This window comes from Dysidea avara, chromosome 4, assembly GCF_963678975.1.
Source record: "Dysidea avara chromosome 4, odDysAvar1.4, whole genome shotgun sequence".
NCBI classification, from domain to species: Eukaryota; Metazoa; Porifera; class Demospongiae; order Dictyoceratida; family Dysideidae; genus Dysidea; species Dysidea avara.
In genome coordinates this window covers 45,836,048-45,851,114 of record NC_089275.1, presented here as the reverse complement: position 1 = coordinate 45,851,114, position 15,067 = coordinate 45,836,048, and the positions used below count along the sequence as shown (strand labels likewise).

The following is a 15,067-nucleotide window of genomic DNA, read 5'->3' as shown; positions in this document are numbered from 1 at the left end:
TATACTCATTTATACAAAAAATAAATTAAGGTATGTTACGTATAAAGTAATTTGTCTATGGATCAAAGTATTACACAGTATCATCAGTTGACCAACAGTGAAGGAGTCCTTTAACAGCTACCACTTTCATCAACAACTGCATCTACACATGAGTCTGTAATGTAAACAGGGGCATGAGGTGACAAATGAAATTATTGAATACCTATATGATGCCACCCAGGCTGCTTCATTGTTATTGTTGAATAGTTTGCAACCTGACCTAACTTTAAACCCTTAGTGTAAATACTTGTGTATGTACGCTTCGTCTTGATGAGTTATTTTATAACACTCAAAACTTGTCATTTGAAATGCAGAACCACATTGATTCTGACTTTGTGATCATTAAGCAGGTCACTACATTAGACAGGTCATTTTGTACACATTTGGGGATTTGCTTCAAGCAAATGACCTTATTTCACAGTGACCTTATTAAGCAGGTGGCTGCAGTTGGTATGCAATTCATATATGTGGCTGTTACAATGTACTTTACTTAACTAGATGCTCAAGTGCAGGAAATCAACAAACAAATTTGGTATGATTTTGGCTGACCAGAGTACTACAGGTATGCATGTTCATAACAAAATTAATGTATCCTCTGAGATATGTAGGGACATAGGTATGTACATACAGAGTAAGTAACATCTGATTGATCATTGGCTGCGTGTATGGTGTTTTGACACTTACATATAATACAGTGTGTTAATGGTCACCAGAATTAAGTGGCCATGATCATAACTTCTAAAATTTTGCTGAATCTAGGTTTTCTCTATCTATAACATGACCTGTATATATATAAACACCAAAACTTTCCGGCCCAAAGATGACCATTATACAAAGTTCCACTATACAAAGCTTAATGCAATTATCATCGTAAAATACATGACTGGATATTCAATCAATTGTTTTGTACAATAAAAAAACAGCTAACAAACTTTTAACCTGCATTTATAAGCAGCTGCATGACTGACACTGTTCAGAGAGCCACAAAAATTTGGCCATTCTATTCCTGATTCCGGTTTTGGTTATTATAAGGATTGCCATTTACCCAAACTGAAGAATATTTACAATTATAACATGCACTTGAAGCACTACATAATTATGAAGAGTAGAAAATGTAATTTTTGGGAATGGTACAAGTATCTGGTACAGACTGATTATTTACTCTTGCAAAGCCAGAAATGAGCTCCTTCTCTTAGTCAACATGAATTCATAGCTGGCAGATACCATATAACCCAGCAATGGATTATTGGACTCAATCGCTTGATGATGGTTATCCTGTTGATATAGTCTATTTATACTTCCTTAAAGCCTTTGATTCAGTCCCTCATAACTGACTAACTGACTTTTTGCGGCTTCCTGAGCAGTGAAATTAAAAGCTTATGGCAAAAGTGGGTGCCTACTGCATTGCATACAGAACTTTCTCTTTGGTAGAAAGCAAAGAGTGGTGACCACTCTAGTTGTGCCACTTGTACAGTTTCTAGTGGGGTGTCCCAGGGGCCAGGTCTTGGCCTGTTGCTGTTCTTGTCATGAACCATGGTAGTGGTTCATAATAGAAATCACCTATGTTTTTTTTTGCGCCAAAATCCTAATAGAACACTCACCTAAACACCCCATTAGAAAGCTCCCCCAACCACAAAAAAGCCTTAGAAGTTAATATGAAAAGTCTAGGCCCAGTAGTAAATATCACAGTAAATTCAAATGGATCAATTTGATCTCCATGGGTAAATTTAAACTACAGTACCTTTGGTTAAAATGACCATCTAAAGATGGTTGCAACCAGCCAGAGTAGGCATTTGAACTAAATCAGTCAAAATATGTGACCAGATTTGCGAAAAGGGGTCTTCCACACACATCCAATTCTGTGAACTTGGAAGACCATAACGTTGTGTTCAAGAAAGATACAAACCTGAAAGTTTCTCCACCCATTAACCTATGTTGGTGCCCACTACTGTCCAAACGTCAAGGCAATAACTTATTCCAATCTGATGTTATGAATTGCTAAAGTCCATAAATCGGATGTGTGTGGAAGACCCTTTTCACAAATCTGGTCACATATACTAGGGAAGGTCAATGTAACTGTTCACTTAGGATGTTGAATCAATGTATGTATTTGGTAATTTCAGTGTGTACTGTCAAGTCTACTATAGTACAGTTTAGATGACCAGCTACCTGGTTAAATTTAGATTGGTACACTGGTTGTTATAACATTTGTAATTAAACTACTGTTACATCCCACAATCAAAAGTGAACATGGAGAACATAGGTTTTATATAAGATTTGAAAATTCTATAAGATTAGGTATGTTTAAAGTGTTAGGATGCAGTAAGTAACAATTATCTTGAATATGTGTCATAGATAGATTAATGTATGTTATTACTAGTGACTGACTCAATTAATAATGTAAACAAACAAACAAATATTTTGTTAATTTTACCACAGATGGTTAAAATTACCATGATGGCAAGGTTATTTCAAACACTTAGCTTGAGGTTGAAGAGACCATGGGACATCTCGGTAATATGACTATATCTTACAAAGTTAAATTAAACTAGTACAATGAAAGGAACCAATAAAAGTAAGTAAGCCATTTTGTTCGTACGACTAGGCCAAGGGCATAAGTACAATCACCAATGGGACAACTTGCTAATAGAACAAACAGTGCATGGCCAGCACAGTGTGTGCATGCAGGTGGGAAAGATGCACACACACAGTAATGCAATTCTACACTGCAGCTGACTGGCACATAAACATAAGTGATATATTAATCTATACCAAAACAGCCAAGCTGTGAAAAAAGAGTGTGGTCCACAGGGTGATTTGTTTGTAACTGAGCTCTCTACATTACAACGTTTTGTAGATCTCGAGAGGGTGACTTTGTTTGTAGCTGAACTCTCTGTAGGTGGCCTGTTTGCAGATAACTCTATAAGGTGACTTCTTTCTAGCTGATCTCTCTACAGGGTGACTTGTTTGTAGCTGAACTACCTATACAAAATGACTTTTTCTGTAGCTGAACTCTCCACAGGGTGATGTGCTTGCAGCTGAATTCTCTATCTCAGTCTATTGGGTGACTAACTTGTAACTGAACTCTCTACAGGAATACTTGTTTGTAGCTGAACTCTCTACTGTGTGACTTGTTTGTAGTTGAACTCTCTATGGGGGACCCGAACTCTCTACAGCTAGGTGAATTGCTGTTTTTTTTAAATTTATTTACTTATCAATACTGTGAAAACTTCAAAAATGAAGATCATACACAAATATGGCTACAGTACAACCATGAAGTCCATAGTAATAGTTTTTCAACAATAATTTGAAAGATTCTGCTGTCGTGGATTCGACAATGTGACATGGCAAACAGTTCCATGATCTTGATGATGACATTAAGGAGTACCTATAAATGTCTGTATTACAGAACAAATCAGTTAAATCTGAATATGTGGCTGGATCTGGTTTGCAGCTGATATTGTGATGTCTGAGAGTGAAACTCTGGAATAAATTCTGATGGTAGATAGGTGTTCTGTTTTAGGATGTTATAGAGCATGATCTAACTAAAGCTTATCTGTTCATGATTCAAGTGATTCCCATTGTAACTCATTATGCAACTCCATAACACTGGCATCATATGCTCGATCATATGTATACTCTCCTTATAGCAGCATCTCTCTGTACTTTCTCCAACATAATTTATTCTTATCATTTACTCCAGACTGTGGTGGCATATGTTTAGGTCGTACCAATGAAAGATAAGCTCTTTTGTGACTCCTTTATATCACACTGATTCACAGTGAATGACTCTTCAGTTACCAGGTTTTTAACGCATGCGTATGTACGGCTATACCGGTAACCACAAAAGGGTGGATGAAACCAAGATATTTTAAATTTTATGTATTAGATATAATATAACTTCTAGCTACTAGAATGTCACAGGACAGGATCAGTGCAATAGGTGAGTAAGCTAGACATTTATATGTTTCTTCTATGACATAACACTGTTCCCTGTCAAAGTCTCATACATCCCACCCCACCCCTTCCCAAACTAAGCATAGATTATATATGTGCCAATGGTCCACATAAAGGGGGCGTATAATAATCTTAGGTTGCTAATTTGGTCCCGTAATAGGATAGCTAGTGATTTTTGTAGCGAAAAAGGCCTCAGGCCCGTGATCAGTGAAGACCGTTGCGGCAGAACACAACTTGTATTACATTGTCACACTGAGTGCTCTGGCCGCATATCTGGTAGAATGACTTTTGCTGACTATAGCTACCGTGAGATTAAACAAAAAAAAACAAAATCAATCAATTTTAGTCCAGGCCAGTGATCACTTGTTGCAACTGAATCACATGCACTCAGCCGGTGTGGACTTATTTTGCTCTGCATATGTATTATCACACAAGCTATAGAATGCCTGAAAGAGAACACACATTGACATGTGGGTTTACATTGAGATGTAGTTATATAGTTGCTGTATGTAAGTCACAAGGATAAATGAAATTATAACCGTAAAAATGATTGCTGGGTACCATGTAGAGGAGCCCCACTTACCTCAGGTTTGGAAGTAGGCGGGATGTACCTATTATTTATCTTGTTCCCAGGGTAGAAACAAACCTTTAATTTTGACGATCAACAATTGCTAAAAAGCATAATTATACTCTAGTGATTCCAAAGGCCAACATCTGCTTTCATGTGGTGTAGCTAGTGCTTATGATAATAAGAATTATAAATGCTTTTTGCAACTGAGAAATCATCAACCAGAAACCATCTCAGTTCATGTTTTCTTCACGACAACTTTGCAGTACTGGTTGGGTATTCTCTGTGCAACTCCCTGCTTGCAGGTTTAGCTTTCTCATGGGTCCCCTAATGGTCCATATCATCATGTGTTAATATTTTGACATTTCCCTCAATGATGAAAGTTGTAACTTTACAAATGCCCACCTCTTGAATTGACCAGCCTTGAGTAAGTGGAATAATTGTAACTTTGATAAGTATTATGATACTGTAGGTAGTGATTGTCCTGTATTGAGAGATTTAGTAGTTCACGTGCTATCCTCGGTTACTAGTAAGTGGTATGATTTGGGACTAGTACTACTAAATCCAAAGTATGATAATTATTTGAAAACAATTGAAACAGAAGAGGCAGCAAAGGGTGCCAGAGCATACTGTCGAAAAATGTTTGACAAATGGCTGAACACTGAGGAGAAAGCTAGTTGAGACAAAGTGATAGAAGCTCTTAAAAAATTGAAGAGGTCAATGAGGCCAGTCGCATTAGACAACTGTTGCAAGGTGACTGTGTTTGTGAAATGTGAGTGTTTTGTAGTTGAGTGGCAGCTAATTATTGAAAAATTGTTAATATTCCGGACTACAATTTTTAACACTTATTGTGTACACTATATATTATGTTGCTAGCATGCATTCTTAGGGCTGACTTGTACTTTTCTTATTTATCATGTCATGGTATAACTGCGTATGTAGTATATATGTGACCTTATGTATCTCTACAAAAACCTGTACTATTTGAAACCATAACTACCCATACAGTATTGTCCAGAACAACACGGCACACTTTGGTACTTGATCCTCTACACAAAGCATGCATTTGGAGTAACACTTAGTGCATGCTACATGCATAGTTTGCTTTGCTCACGCCTGTATCCTTATATTTCACAGCCTCTCTGATTATTATTGTACATATTGTTATGTTATGTATACTTTGTATGCTGCTTATTTTCTGTTCATTACTGGCCATGGCTATGCAGTTGTTTATGTTTACAGACTAGGCACCAAAGAAGAAAGTACAGACAAAGACAACTGATAATCAACCTGAGACCTCTGCTAAGGGTGCAGACACACTAGGACGAAAGAGGAAGCGGGAGGACACCACTGATAGTGTACCTGTAAAAGATGCAGCAAAACCAAGTGGAAGCAAGGCAGAACTTGAACGTTCGAAAGACTCAAAGAGCAGTACTAACACTGGTAGACCTCCAAGTGTTAAGAAACAAAAAGTTGACTTAGGTATGTCGTGTGTGGCTTTTTTTATTGTTTACGTATTTTAAAACTGAGGGAATCAATGAATGTAACCGAAACACAGAACAGACTGGAAAATGAACATACATACAGACTGGGCCTTAAAACATCTAATTGTCCATGCACTCAATACCAAATGCAACAATAACAACTAGTGAATAGTCAGAGTAATATTATACACACTAGACTATTGGCATGTACATTCAATTTGAGGCTAGTTAGGAGAGAAGGTGTTGTCAGCGTCCACTGGGCTGTGCTCCCAAACTTCTGCTGCTGTGATCACCTATTATGTCAAAGTAGAACCCCCTTCTAGTTATGGCCTTGGTTAAAACTATAATGCAGCATCAGCAATTTTAAGCTTTCTGGTGAGATCTTATGTATATGAATCTTTAAAGAACTTAGAAATCAAAGCAACTATATTTGCCATACAGAACAGTTTAGTGACCACAGGAAATTAGTCACACAGCGCCATACCGTAAAGGATCTATAATTATTATGGTTTAACTCCAGCTTGAACTTAGTAGTTCTTTAAACCAGTTAAAACATTGCCTTACTTGTGTTATATAAATAATATAGCACTAAAAGATCAGAGCTAGTGGTCTTGAGATAAAATATAACACTCAGTTTTGCCTCGTGTTATATTTGTCTCTCATCCACTTTTATATACATGTGACATTTTTCACATACGTAGCACCAGTGGCAGTGCTTTACATATACTAAATTAAAGTGCATGCAAGTTGAAACTTATTGCAGCAATTAACAAATACAAGTAATAGCTCTCTAGCTTCCACTACGTAATTAAGCTTGTATCTTGGATTATTCATTCATAATGCAAAAACTGCACTTTCAATTGAGCAGAAAAAGAACTAAATTAGAGACTATTAAGTGCAGAACTACTATCAATTAAAGTATGTTCACATTGAGTTGAATCCTGAAAAACAGCTAAAAATTAAAAGTGGATTTTTTCTCAACAGAGTTCACATTTCAGCCAACCAGATGATATTGGTAACAGCAAAGGTGTCAACAACAGACATGTACGGTTTGGCTCCATTACAAGTTTGGGAAAGGGCTGTAATGGACACTGTACTTATCTGGCTTCCCCATAGGAAATATATTGTGAAAATTTTGATTGGCCGTAAATATTATATCAAATATTTGAACACAAAGATTTTGAAAATATTTTGAGCGGGTCAAGCAGTACTACAAATGAGCCAAATTTCAAGATCATGTGTAATTGCATCCATGAGTTATTAAATGTTTTTGAGGATTCAGCTCAACGTGAACATACTATATCAAAAGTTATCATTGAAATCTGACATGTAACTGGATTGATGTATAAACACTTATGGAACAGTGCTAAGCACTTTTATACTGATCACAGATAATAATTTTACTTGGGCTGCATAGCCAGTATTATACACACATTTAGCTGTATACTCAGTTGCTATATAGTATGTATCTATGTGTAACTAGTGATAATAAATACGTTGTTTACATGTAGATATGGGACCAAAGAAGAAGGCACAGGTTAATGCAACTAGTAAGACCTCAGCTAAGGGTGCAAGTACTCTAGGACAAAAGAGAAAGCAGGAGGACACCACTGATGATGGTTTTACCCAAAGTGTACCAGCAAAAGATGCAGCAACGTCTACAGTGAAAGAATTGCAGAAAGAGTTGAAGGAGCAAGGATTAAAGACAAGTGGGAAGAAGGCAGAACTAGAAGAACATTTGAAAGACTCAAAGAGCAGTACAGACAGTACTAACACTGGTGGACCTCCAAGTGTAAAGAAACAAAAGACTGATTCAGGTATGTTCTTGTTTTGCTCATATGTGAACACTAATTTGCATAGTTGTAGAAATCTCTCTTAAACACTTCAAACTTCAAAAATAGTTTTGTGGTGTCTAACTATGCTCCCCCATAAGGAAAGTGTCAATATGGAAGATCAATGCCTCGATATGGTTGGCGAAGTGCAGAAGGAAGACACTCGTTTGAGCCAGAAACACACATACCACCTATGAGTTTGTTATTGTGGCATAAAATGGTGGCTGTGCGCTGCTTCGTTTGGTCTTTATCCCTTCGACTATGGTCAGGCAGGTAGGCCAAAATTCATGACTTTTTATCTGGCCGCCTGTAACTGTTTTCTTGGTTAGATGGCCAGCCTAGGACTATTCCATAATGTTAATTGCATATCATATTTCTATGATGGTTTTTAGAGGCAGAGTTATGGGCGGTGCCCATAATTTTAGGAGGGCAGTTACCATATATATAACCTTTGCTTTTGAAAAAAATCAACATCGTTATGTATGTATATAAGTATAAGTTGAATGCAAAGAAGCTTTTGTGCTGATGTGGTTCCTCCAGTAAACACCTAAACTGCACATTGTCACAAGGTCAAGTTAGTCACCAATGACCTGGATTTTTTTGTGAATTTTGATCTGAAAATCTGACTCCCTTCACTGGCTAATTTTAGTAGTCTTCTCATTGGTCTGTAATGGGATCATGTTTATTCTACATATCAAAACATTGAAATGGCATATCAATCTGCCCCAGAACCCCTGAATAGAATGCATGTTTTGCTTTACTTAATCTTTGCAGATATGAATCTTTTAGATGTACAACTTCCCTTTTCTTCTTTTTTTTACATCTTCTTTGTGGCTGACATGATTGCAGATGTTCTATAAGTTTAATAAAGTAAAGCAAATAATATGTGTTCACATGTACAGTAAATTACATGATATCCAATTTATTGTATATACCTGCTTGGTCATTAAAGAAGGGGACATCTGTAGTACATACTGTAGTTATATGTTTATCTAATACGTGTTTCCACAGCTGCAGCCAATAAGCCAGGAAAAGGGAAAAAGACTGCTGTTACTTCTGCTGCTGACAGCAAAGCTACCAAAGACATCTCTGGAAAAGCTGTACCTGTTCCAAAGAATAAAATGAAGAAGAAATACAGCCACAAGGTAGCCAACATGTTACAAAACAAAATTAATGTTGTGATATAATTTACTAAGAAGGGTGCAATTGTACTAAATGTGTTTTGTGTCAATATGCATTCCTTATAAACACTATTCAATTTTTAATTGGTTTAAAGTGAATCCTGTCTGTATTGTTGATTTGCTGTCCTATTGGCTTGAAGTACACTATGAACACAAATACCCAATTATACATAACAAGAAAAATTTGCGTGGAATTTTAGTTTGATTTGGGATGTCATAGTTGCCTACACTTGCAGATACATACACCTGTGGATATTTAATCCCTACCACTACCTCAAAATGTCCCATGGCATTTTCTGTGCCAATTCAAAACTTACTGTTAAATTTTTTTCTACTGACTAACTGATGGACTGACAGACTTACTGACTGACCGATGGACTGACTGTCAAACTCACTTACTGGCAAACTAATTGATGCCTTCAGACAATTTTAAGTAACTCAAAATCTTATGGGCTTGAAGTATGTGCTACTATGGTCTTACCTTTTATCTTCTTCTATATTACGTTGAGAGCTTTCTTTTATGTTATAAACTCTTGCTAAACTTCCTAAGATTTTACAAACTTGATCCAAATCACGCATCAGGCCATAAGACTGCCAGTGGGTATATAGCTGTACTATCATACTACTGCTTTTGACCCTCAAGATTACTCAAACTACTCAGGGTTGGTTTTAAGAGATGCCTTTATCTCTTGTGTGTACACACGTGATACTACTTCGCTCATCCAACTGCTCAGATTTTAATCTTATTTGGTGAGAACTCTACAAGCAGCTACAAATTCTGGAAATGGTCTGAAAGGTAACAAATTGACACATCTCTTGTGTAAATTTCATTCATGCACCCACTATCCTTTGCAAATTATAATAACTTCAAGTTTTTAAAACCGTATATCTTGAAACTTCTCATGTGCAATTTCACTGGTTTATCCAAATTCCAGTTACAATTTTCTAACACTAACATGTCTACTTGTTGCATCATGATTCACTACAAGTATTATGCTCTTGTACACTTCATCATCAAAAAATAAACAGCAAAGAGTGGGGCCACATCAAAATGCTGGCAGGAGCAAAGCAGTTAGTTATCAGTATTGTTGTGCGCCCATTACTTGGCCCTAATACTATATTACAATATATGTGACTGGATTCAAATGGGAAACTTCGACGGTTGGAGGTGTAGTGATAATTTATGAACTCTCTCATTTCACTCTTACGTGATTATTGATGCACTAATTGTGTTACATGCAAAAGGACATAGAAAAGTATACGTACAAGCCACACCATTGTGCATGCATTTTACTTTCCACATATGGTTTGCGAAAAGGTGTATGTCATGGCAAAACAGTTGTCAACATTGAAAATTTAAATTGGTAGCATTAGCCTGTATGATTACTTGTTAGAAGGCAATAGACATCAAATTCCATTTGATATAATTATATAAACAAAAAATATGCAGGTAATTATTTTAAATGTTATAAGATATACACATCTAACCAATACTACCAAATAATAACGAAGGAATGGTGAAGTTAGTTTTCAAGTGATATTTTAGGGCAGGAAATCCCTAACCTTGATGGCCAGGTCTCCTGGGTCTGGCTTGCCACTTTTGTAATACTGTGCACATTACATGCACTAGCATGCGTGTGACATGTAATGTATTACACGGATACACATGCAATTTTTTATATATAAACAACATAATTTTATTTTGTGTAGTTAAAACTGTATCTGTGTGTATATATACTCACAGGTGGATCAGCATGTTCGTTATGCTGATATGTATGAAGTTGTTGATGACTGGAACTGTACTCTCAAACAAACTAATGATGGACAAAAAAAAAGGCAATTTATACAAGATCCAGTTGTTGAAGCAGAAGTCAACTGTTGATGTCTATAATGTCTGGATTTGGTGGGGTCATGAGGTCAGTGTCGTACACCAGTTCAAGCTGGTTGTAATTTCCATTCACAACAACGATGTTTTTGGGACTGCACTCAGTGGAACCTGTGAATCAGGACAGTGGAGGACACCTGCATGTGTAATCTGAACACTTGGTAATGGTCCAAAAGTATCCCTTAGTATGTAAACTGGCCTGGAAAATTAGGCCACCTTGATAATCAGACCTTGATAATCAGAACACCAGAACACCTTGATGATCAGGACATTTTTGATCGGTTCCAAGGTGTCCTTAATAGCTACACAGGTTTTACTGTAAAGTTTGACTAATTTGGTGAACTAAAGAAAATTCTCCAAACCAATGCACATAGCTGGATCTAGGATTCAGATACAGTTATTGCATGCATGCACTCAGCAGCCAGATAACATGATGAGGTAACTGGTGGTAAATAACTACAAAACATACTAATACATAAATATTTCTGTATACAGCTAAATCAAACATAATAATTAATAAAGTAGGTTGCAGGTTAAAGCCACTTGTCAAGTCAGCTAACATTTCCCTCCAATACTAACCTATCCTGTAATGTGTTGACTTATCCTTCTACAGGAGGAACAAGGCCAGTCCCACATGCTAGACTACAATAGTTTAGAAGATGCTGGAAAAGAATTTAAGAGGAGGTTCATGGACAAGACAAAGAACAAATGGGAAAACAAAGACAACTTCATCCCAGAACCTGGCAAATACACCTTATTGAGAATGGATGACCCCAAAGATGTGAGTGAGGATAGTGTGATACAAATGATCTAGTTATTTAAGTGTATGTTGGCTCTTAAGATTGAAAATCTGTATGAACCTACGACCAGTACTTGATCATAGATTGTAGATGTCTTAAGGTGATTCTGTATACAAGTACTTTAGAGTTATGGAGTGCTGTCAGCGTCTGAACATGAAGTGGTTCCCAGGGGTTTGGAGATAACTGAGGTTCCACTGTATATTGCTATAGACAGTGTTGGGAGTAACGCGTTACTTATGTAACGCGTTACGTAATATTATTACTTTTGTGGTAACAAAGTAATATAACGAAATACGCTATAAAAACAGGTAATATAACGCAAGTTACTTAACTTACAAATGTAACACATTACATAAGTAATATAGTTACTGTAACGAGTCAAATATTATTACTACAAGTAACAAAGTTACTAGTCTCGTTAGTTATCCTCTGAGTAACGCCTAGCCACAACGAAGTAACGAGGCCTACTGAATGAAGCTTATTCACCAGCTTCTTATTTATAACAAAGATTTGCACATTGTCCAACAACGCAATCATGTCATGTGATAAGGTGGTAGTTTCACACGTGACAGCTTAAGGCTGTGGACACAAAGTAATATAATATGTAATATTATTACAGTTACTTTATTTTATGGGTAATATGTAACTGTAACTAAATAGTTCAGTTGCAAGTAATATGTAATATGTAACTAGTTACTTTTACAAAGTAACTTTCCCAACACTGGCTATAGACTTTCCTTAGTCAAACTGGCCTAGACAGCATTCACTATTATTTTGTAGTGTGCTCTTTCTAGGGAGTCTATGCCTACATGGAACTGACTGCTCTATTAGAATATATTGAACAATTGATCTTAAAATCCATGCAAAATTGGGTCAGCCAGGTCAGAGCCAGACATTGGTCCAAATGTATTCACTTTAGCAGTACTATTGAGTTATCCAAGTACAGAGAATTATACTGAAAATGTTTGTAATGAAAAATGTCAAAAATTATCCCTGTTAAACTTTAAATTTTGCTCTATACAATTTGTAGACCTTGTCCAATTTTGGTGCACTGTTTCACATGTTATCCAATCATTTATTTTCATTATAGAAAGGCAAAGTGGGAATTAAGAGAGATGAAACAAGCTCCCAGGCCAAGAAGCTGTAGACATGTAGCTACTGAACAGATCATGGATAACTTTTATAACATGTAATAAGGATAGTGTAACGTGTAACATATTATTTGGTAACCAACACTTTTGTTGTAGTTCTTATTAATATTTATGTGTTGGAGTTGTGTTGTTTCATCGCTGCAGAATTGTGTTGGTATATTTTTGGTGGTATATGTGGCATAATGCACACACTGATTAGATAGAAACCTGCAACACACACTGTTTACTGTGTATGCATAATTGGGTTGTAATTTACACATGTATTAACACACTATTTTATGGTTATCTTGTAATAGGTAAACACAGTTGTTTTTGTAATATACCCACTAGCACTTTTGTAAACATGTATACTCGTATGTATTCTTGTTGTAGTATAAATAGAGTTGCGTTGTACCCTGCATTCATTGCCGTTATTATATTGCTATAAAGACTTTTAACTAGAATATATTCCATGACACTACAGTATATACCACAACAAACACTAACATCATAATCTTAGTAGCATAGTTGCTACCAAAAAAGATGAAGAATTGGTGTTACTGCTACTGAAAAATGCTCTCAGAGAGACTACCAACCCACATACTCTGAGGCAAAGCAAATTGTTTACTTGTGCCATGGAATGTGTGGATACTGCAACGACTTGGTGTGCCATTGTGTATGCGTATCAGTAATCAGATTTATGATTATATTGCTCATGAACCCAGGAAGCTTATACATACAAAATATTAATAAAGAATGAAGAACAGTGTTTTCACTCAAAGTTGGAGTTTGGTAGGCAAAATAAAAGGAAATTGAGACATATATCATCCATCCCTGGGAAAATATTACTGCATAATGAAGCTCCAAAGGATTCTGGATTCAGAAAATGTTTTGTAAATAGTGCTGTTTCTTCATAGGACCAATTAAGCTGGACAAAGAGTGCCTTGTGTTTTAACATGTTATACATACATTCAAGCCTTTGCCACATGTAGCCCACCTTCCAAATAGAGGTGTAGTTTCCTTGCATCAGTTTGGTGTATGTGTCCATAATGATTTATCAATATCACTAATGTGGGAGCAATTTTCTGTGCTGCAGCATGAAATGCTTTGTTAGAACTAAGACTGAAACAGTTATCTGTACTATCTGAATGAGTAAGTAAATATTAGGAGAATAGTTTGAAGCCATCGGGTAGCTACTAACAATTTCATGAATGATTTTCTTTGATACAAAGCCTTTACACTGATTATTATACAACAATCTCAATTGTTGTACGAATGGTGTGATCCAAATTATGAGTATTGCAAGCAGGTTCATGACAAAATGTCATATTTTAGTAGTAAGTGATGATGTCACTATCTGTAGGATATCTGGAAAGATTTGATAATATCTGGACAAAATTGCCAGCTCTGGTTGTAGTGTGTATGGCAGCAAGCCCTTCGCAAAAAAACCACAGTATCAAAATTTTGAAATCATTGGAGTGAAAATTAACATTCCTTGCAATACTAAAGTACCTGTTGTTACTTAGCTAACTGGGAGTTAGGTTGCATAACTTGTTTTGTCCTGAAGTTGCAACATACTTTACTAGTGTTCCCTCAATTATCTGAACACTGGGAATGACTGTTCTATTAGAGTATTTTGACTTTAAAGTGTACTTTATACAGTAATTGAACAAGGCTCTGAAAATATGGATGGTCTTAACTTTTTGATTGTCTGAACACATCTTGGTACCAAGGGGGGTTGGATAATCAAGGGAACAGCACTGCATAGACTAAGGTTGCAGCACAAGTTGCTGTCAGTGATGGTCATTGTAAAGTATAAACAATAAAAACTTTGTGACTTTCAACAAAACCTCAAGGATTGAGCCGAGTGCCAACTACAATGGAACTTGTTTATCCCTGACATGAAACGATTGTAACACTGCTAACCGCAACTCGTACTTTAAATAGTGTATGTGTGCATTTTATAGAGTTTACCAGTTGTGTGTGTGTGGTTCATTATTGTAATAATAGGATGTCACCAAGGCATCTAAAGCTGCTAGCCAATAGACTGATTTAAAGATTTTAAAATTTGCATTCAGTGAATTATAGTTATTTTTACAATAACTATATGGGAATTTGAAATTATTCACAGTGACGTTGAATTTTCTCCATTATAAATTTACTATTACCACAATGAATCTCAAAAGTAGTG

The 15,067-nt window shown here is 36.2% G+C and overlaps 1 protein-coding gene across 1 annotated transcript; it reads left to right on the top strand.

The window, feature by feature from the left end:
- The first annotated feature begins 4,542 nt into the window (after positions 1-4,542).
- LOC136253904 (nucleolar and coiled-body phosphoprotein 1-like) lies at positions 4,543-12,944 on the top strand. The gene is made up of 7 exons (XM_066046563.1): positions 4,543-4,584; positions 5,812-6,046; positions 7,560-7,865; positions 8,892-9,025; positions 10,806-10,977; positions 11,560-11,727; positions 12,837-12,944. Exons 1-5 carry the CDS (start codon positions 4,543-4,545, stop codon positions 10,941-10,943), a joined length of 855 nt encoding a protein of 284 aa, XP_065902635.1. The 3' UTR covers positions 10,944-10,977; positions 11,560-11,727; positions 12,837-12,944.
- Positions 12,945-15,067: the final 2,123 nt, after the last annotated feature.

Excerpts from the sequence above, each read along its gene's own strand:
- LOC136253904 (XM_066046563.1), top strand. The coding sequence starts at position 4,543 with ATGATTGCTGGGTACCATGTAGAGGAGCCCCACTTACCTCAG. Across the intron at positions 6,047-7,559 it reads GAAACAAAAAGTTGACTTAG|ATATGGGACCAAAGAAGAAG; the intron begins GTATGTCGTGTG and ends GTTTACATGTAG. Across the intron at positions 7,866-8,891 it reads GAAACAAAAGACTGATTCAG|CTGCAGCCAATAAGCCAGGA; the intron begins GTATGTTCTTGT and ends GTGTTTCCACAG.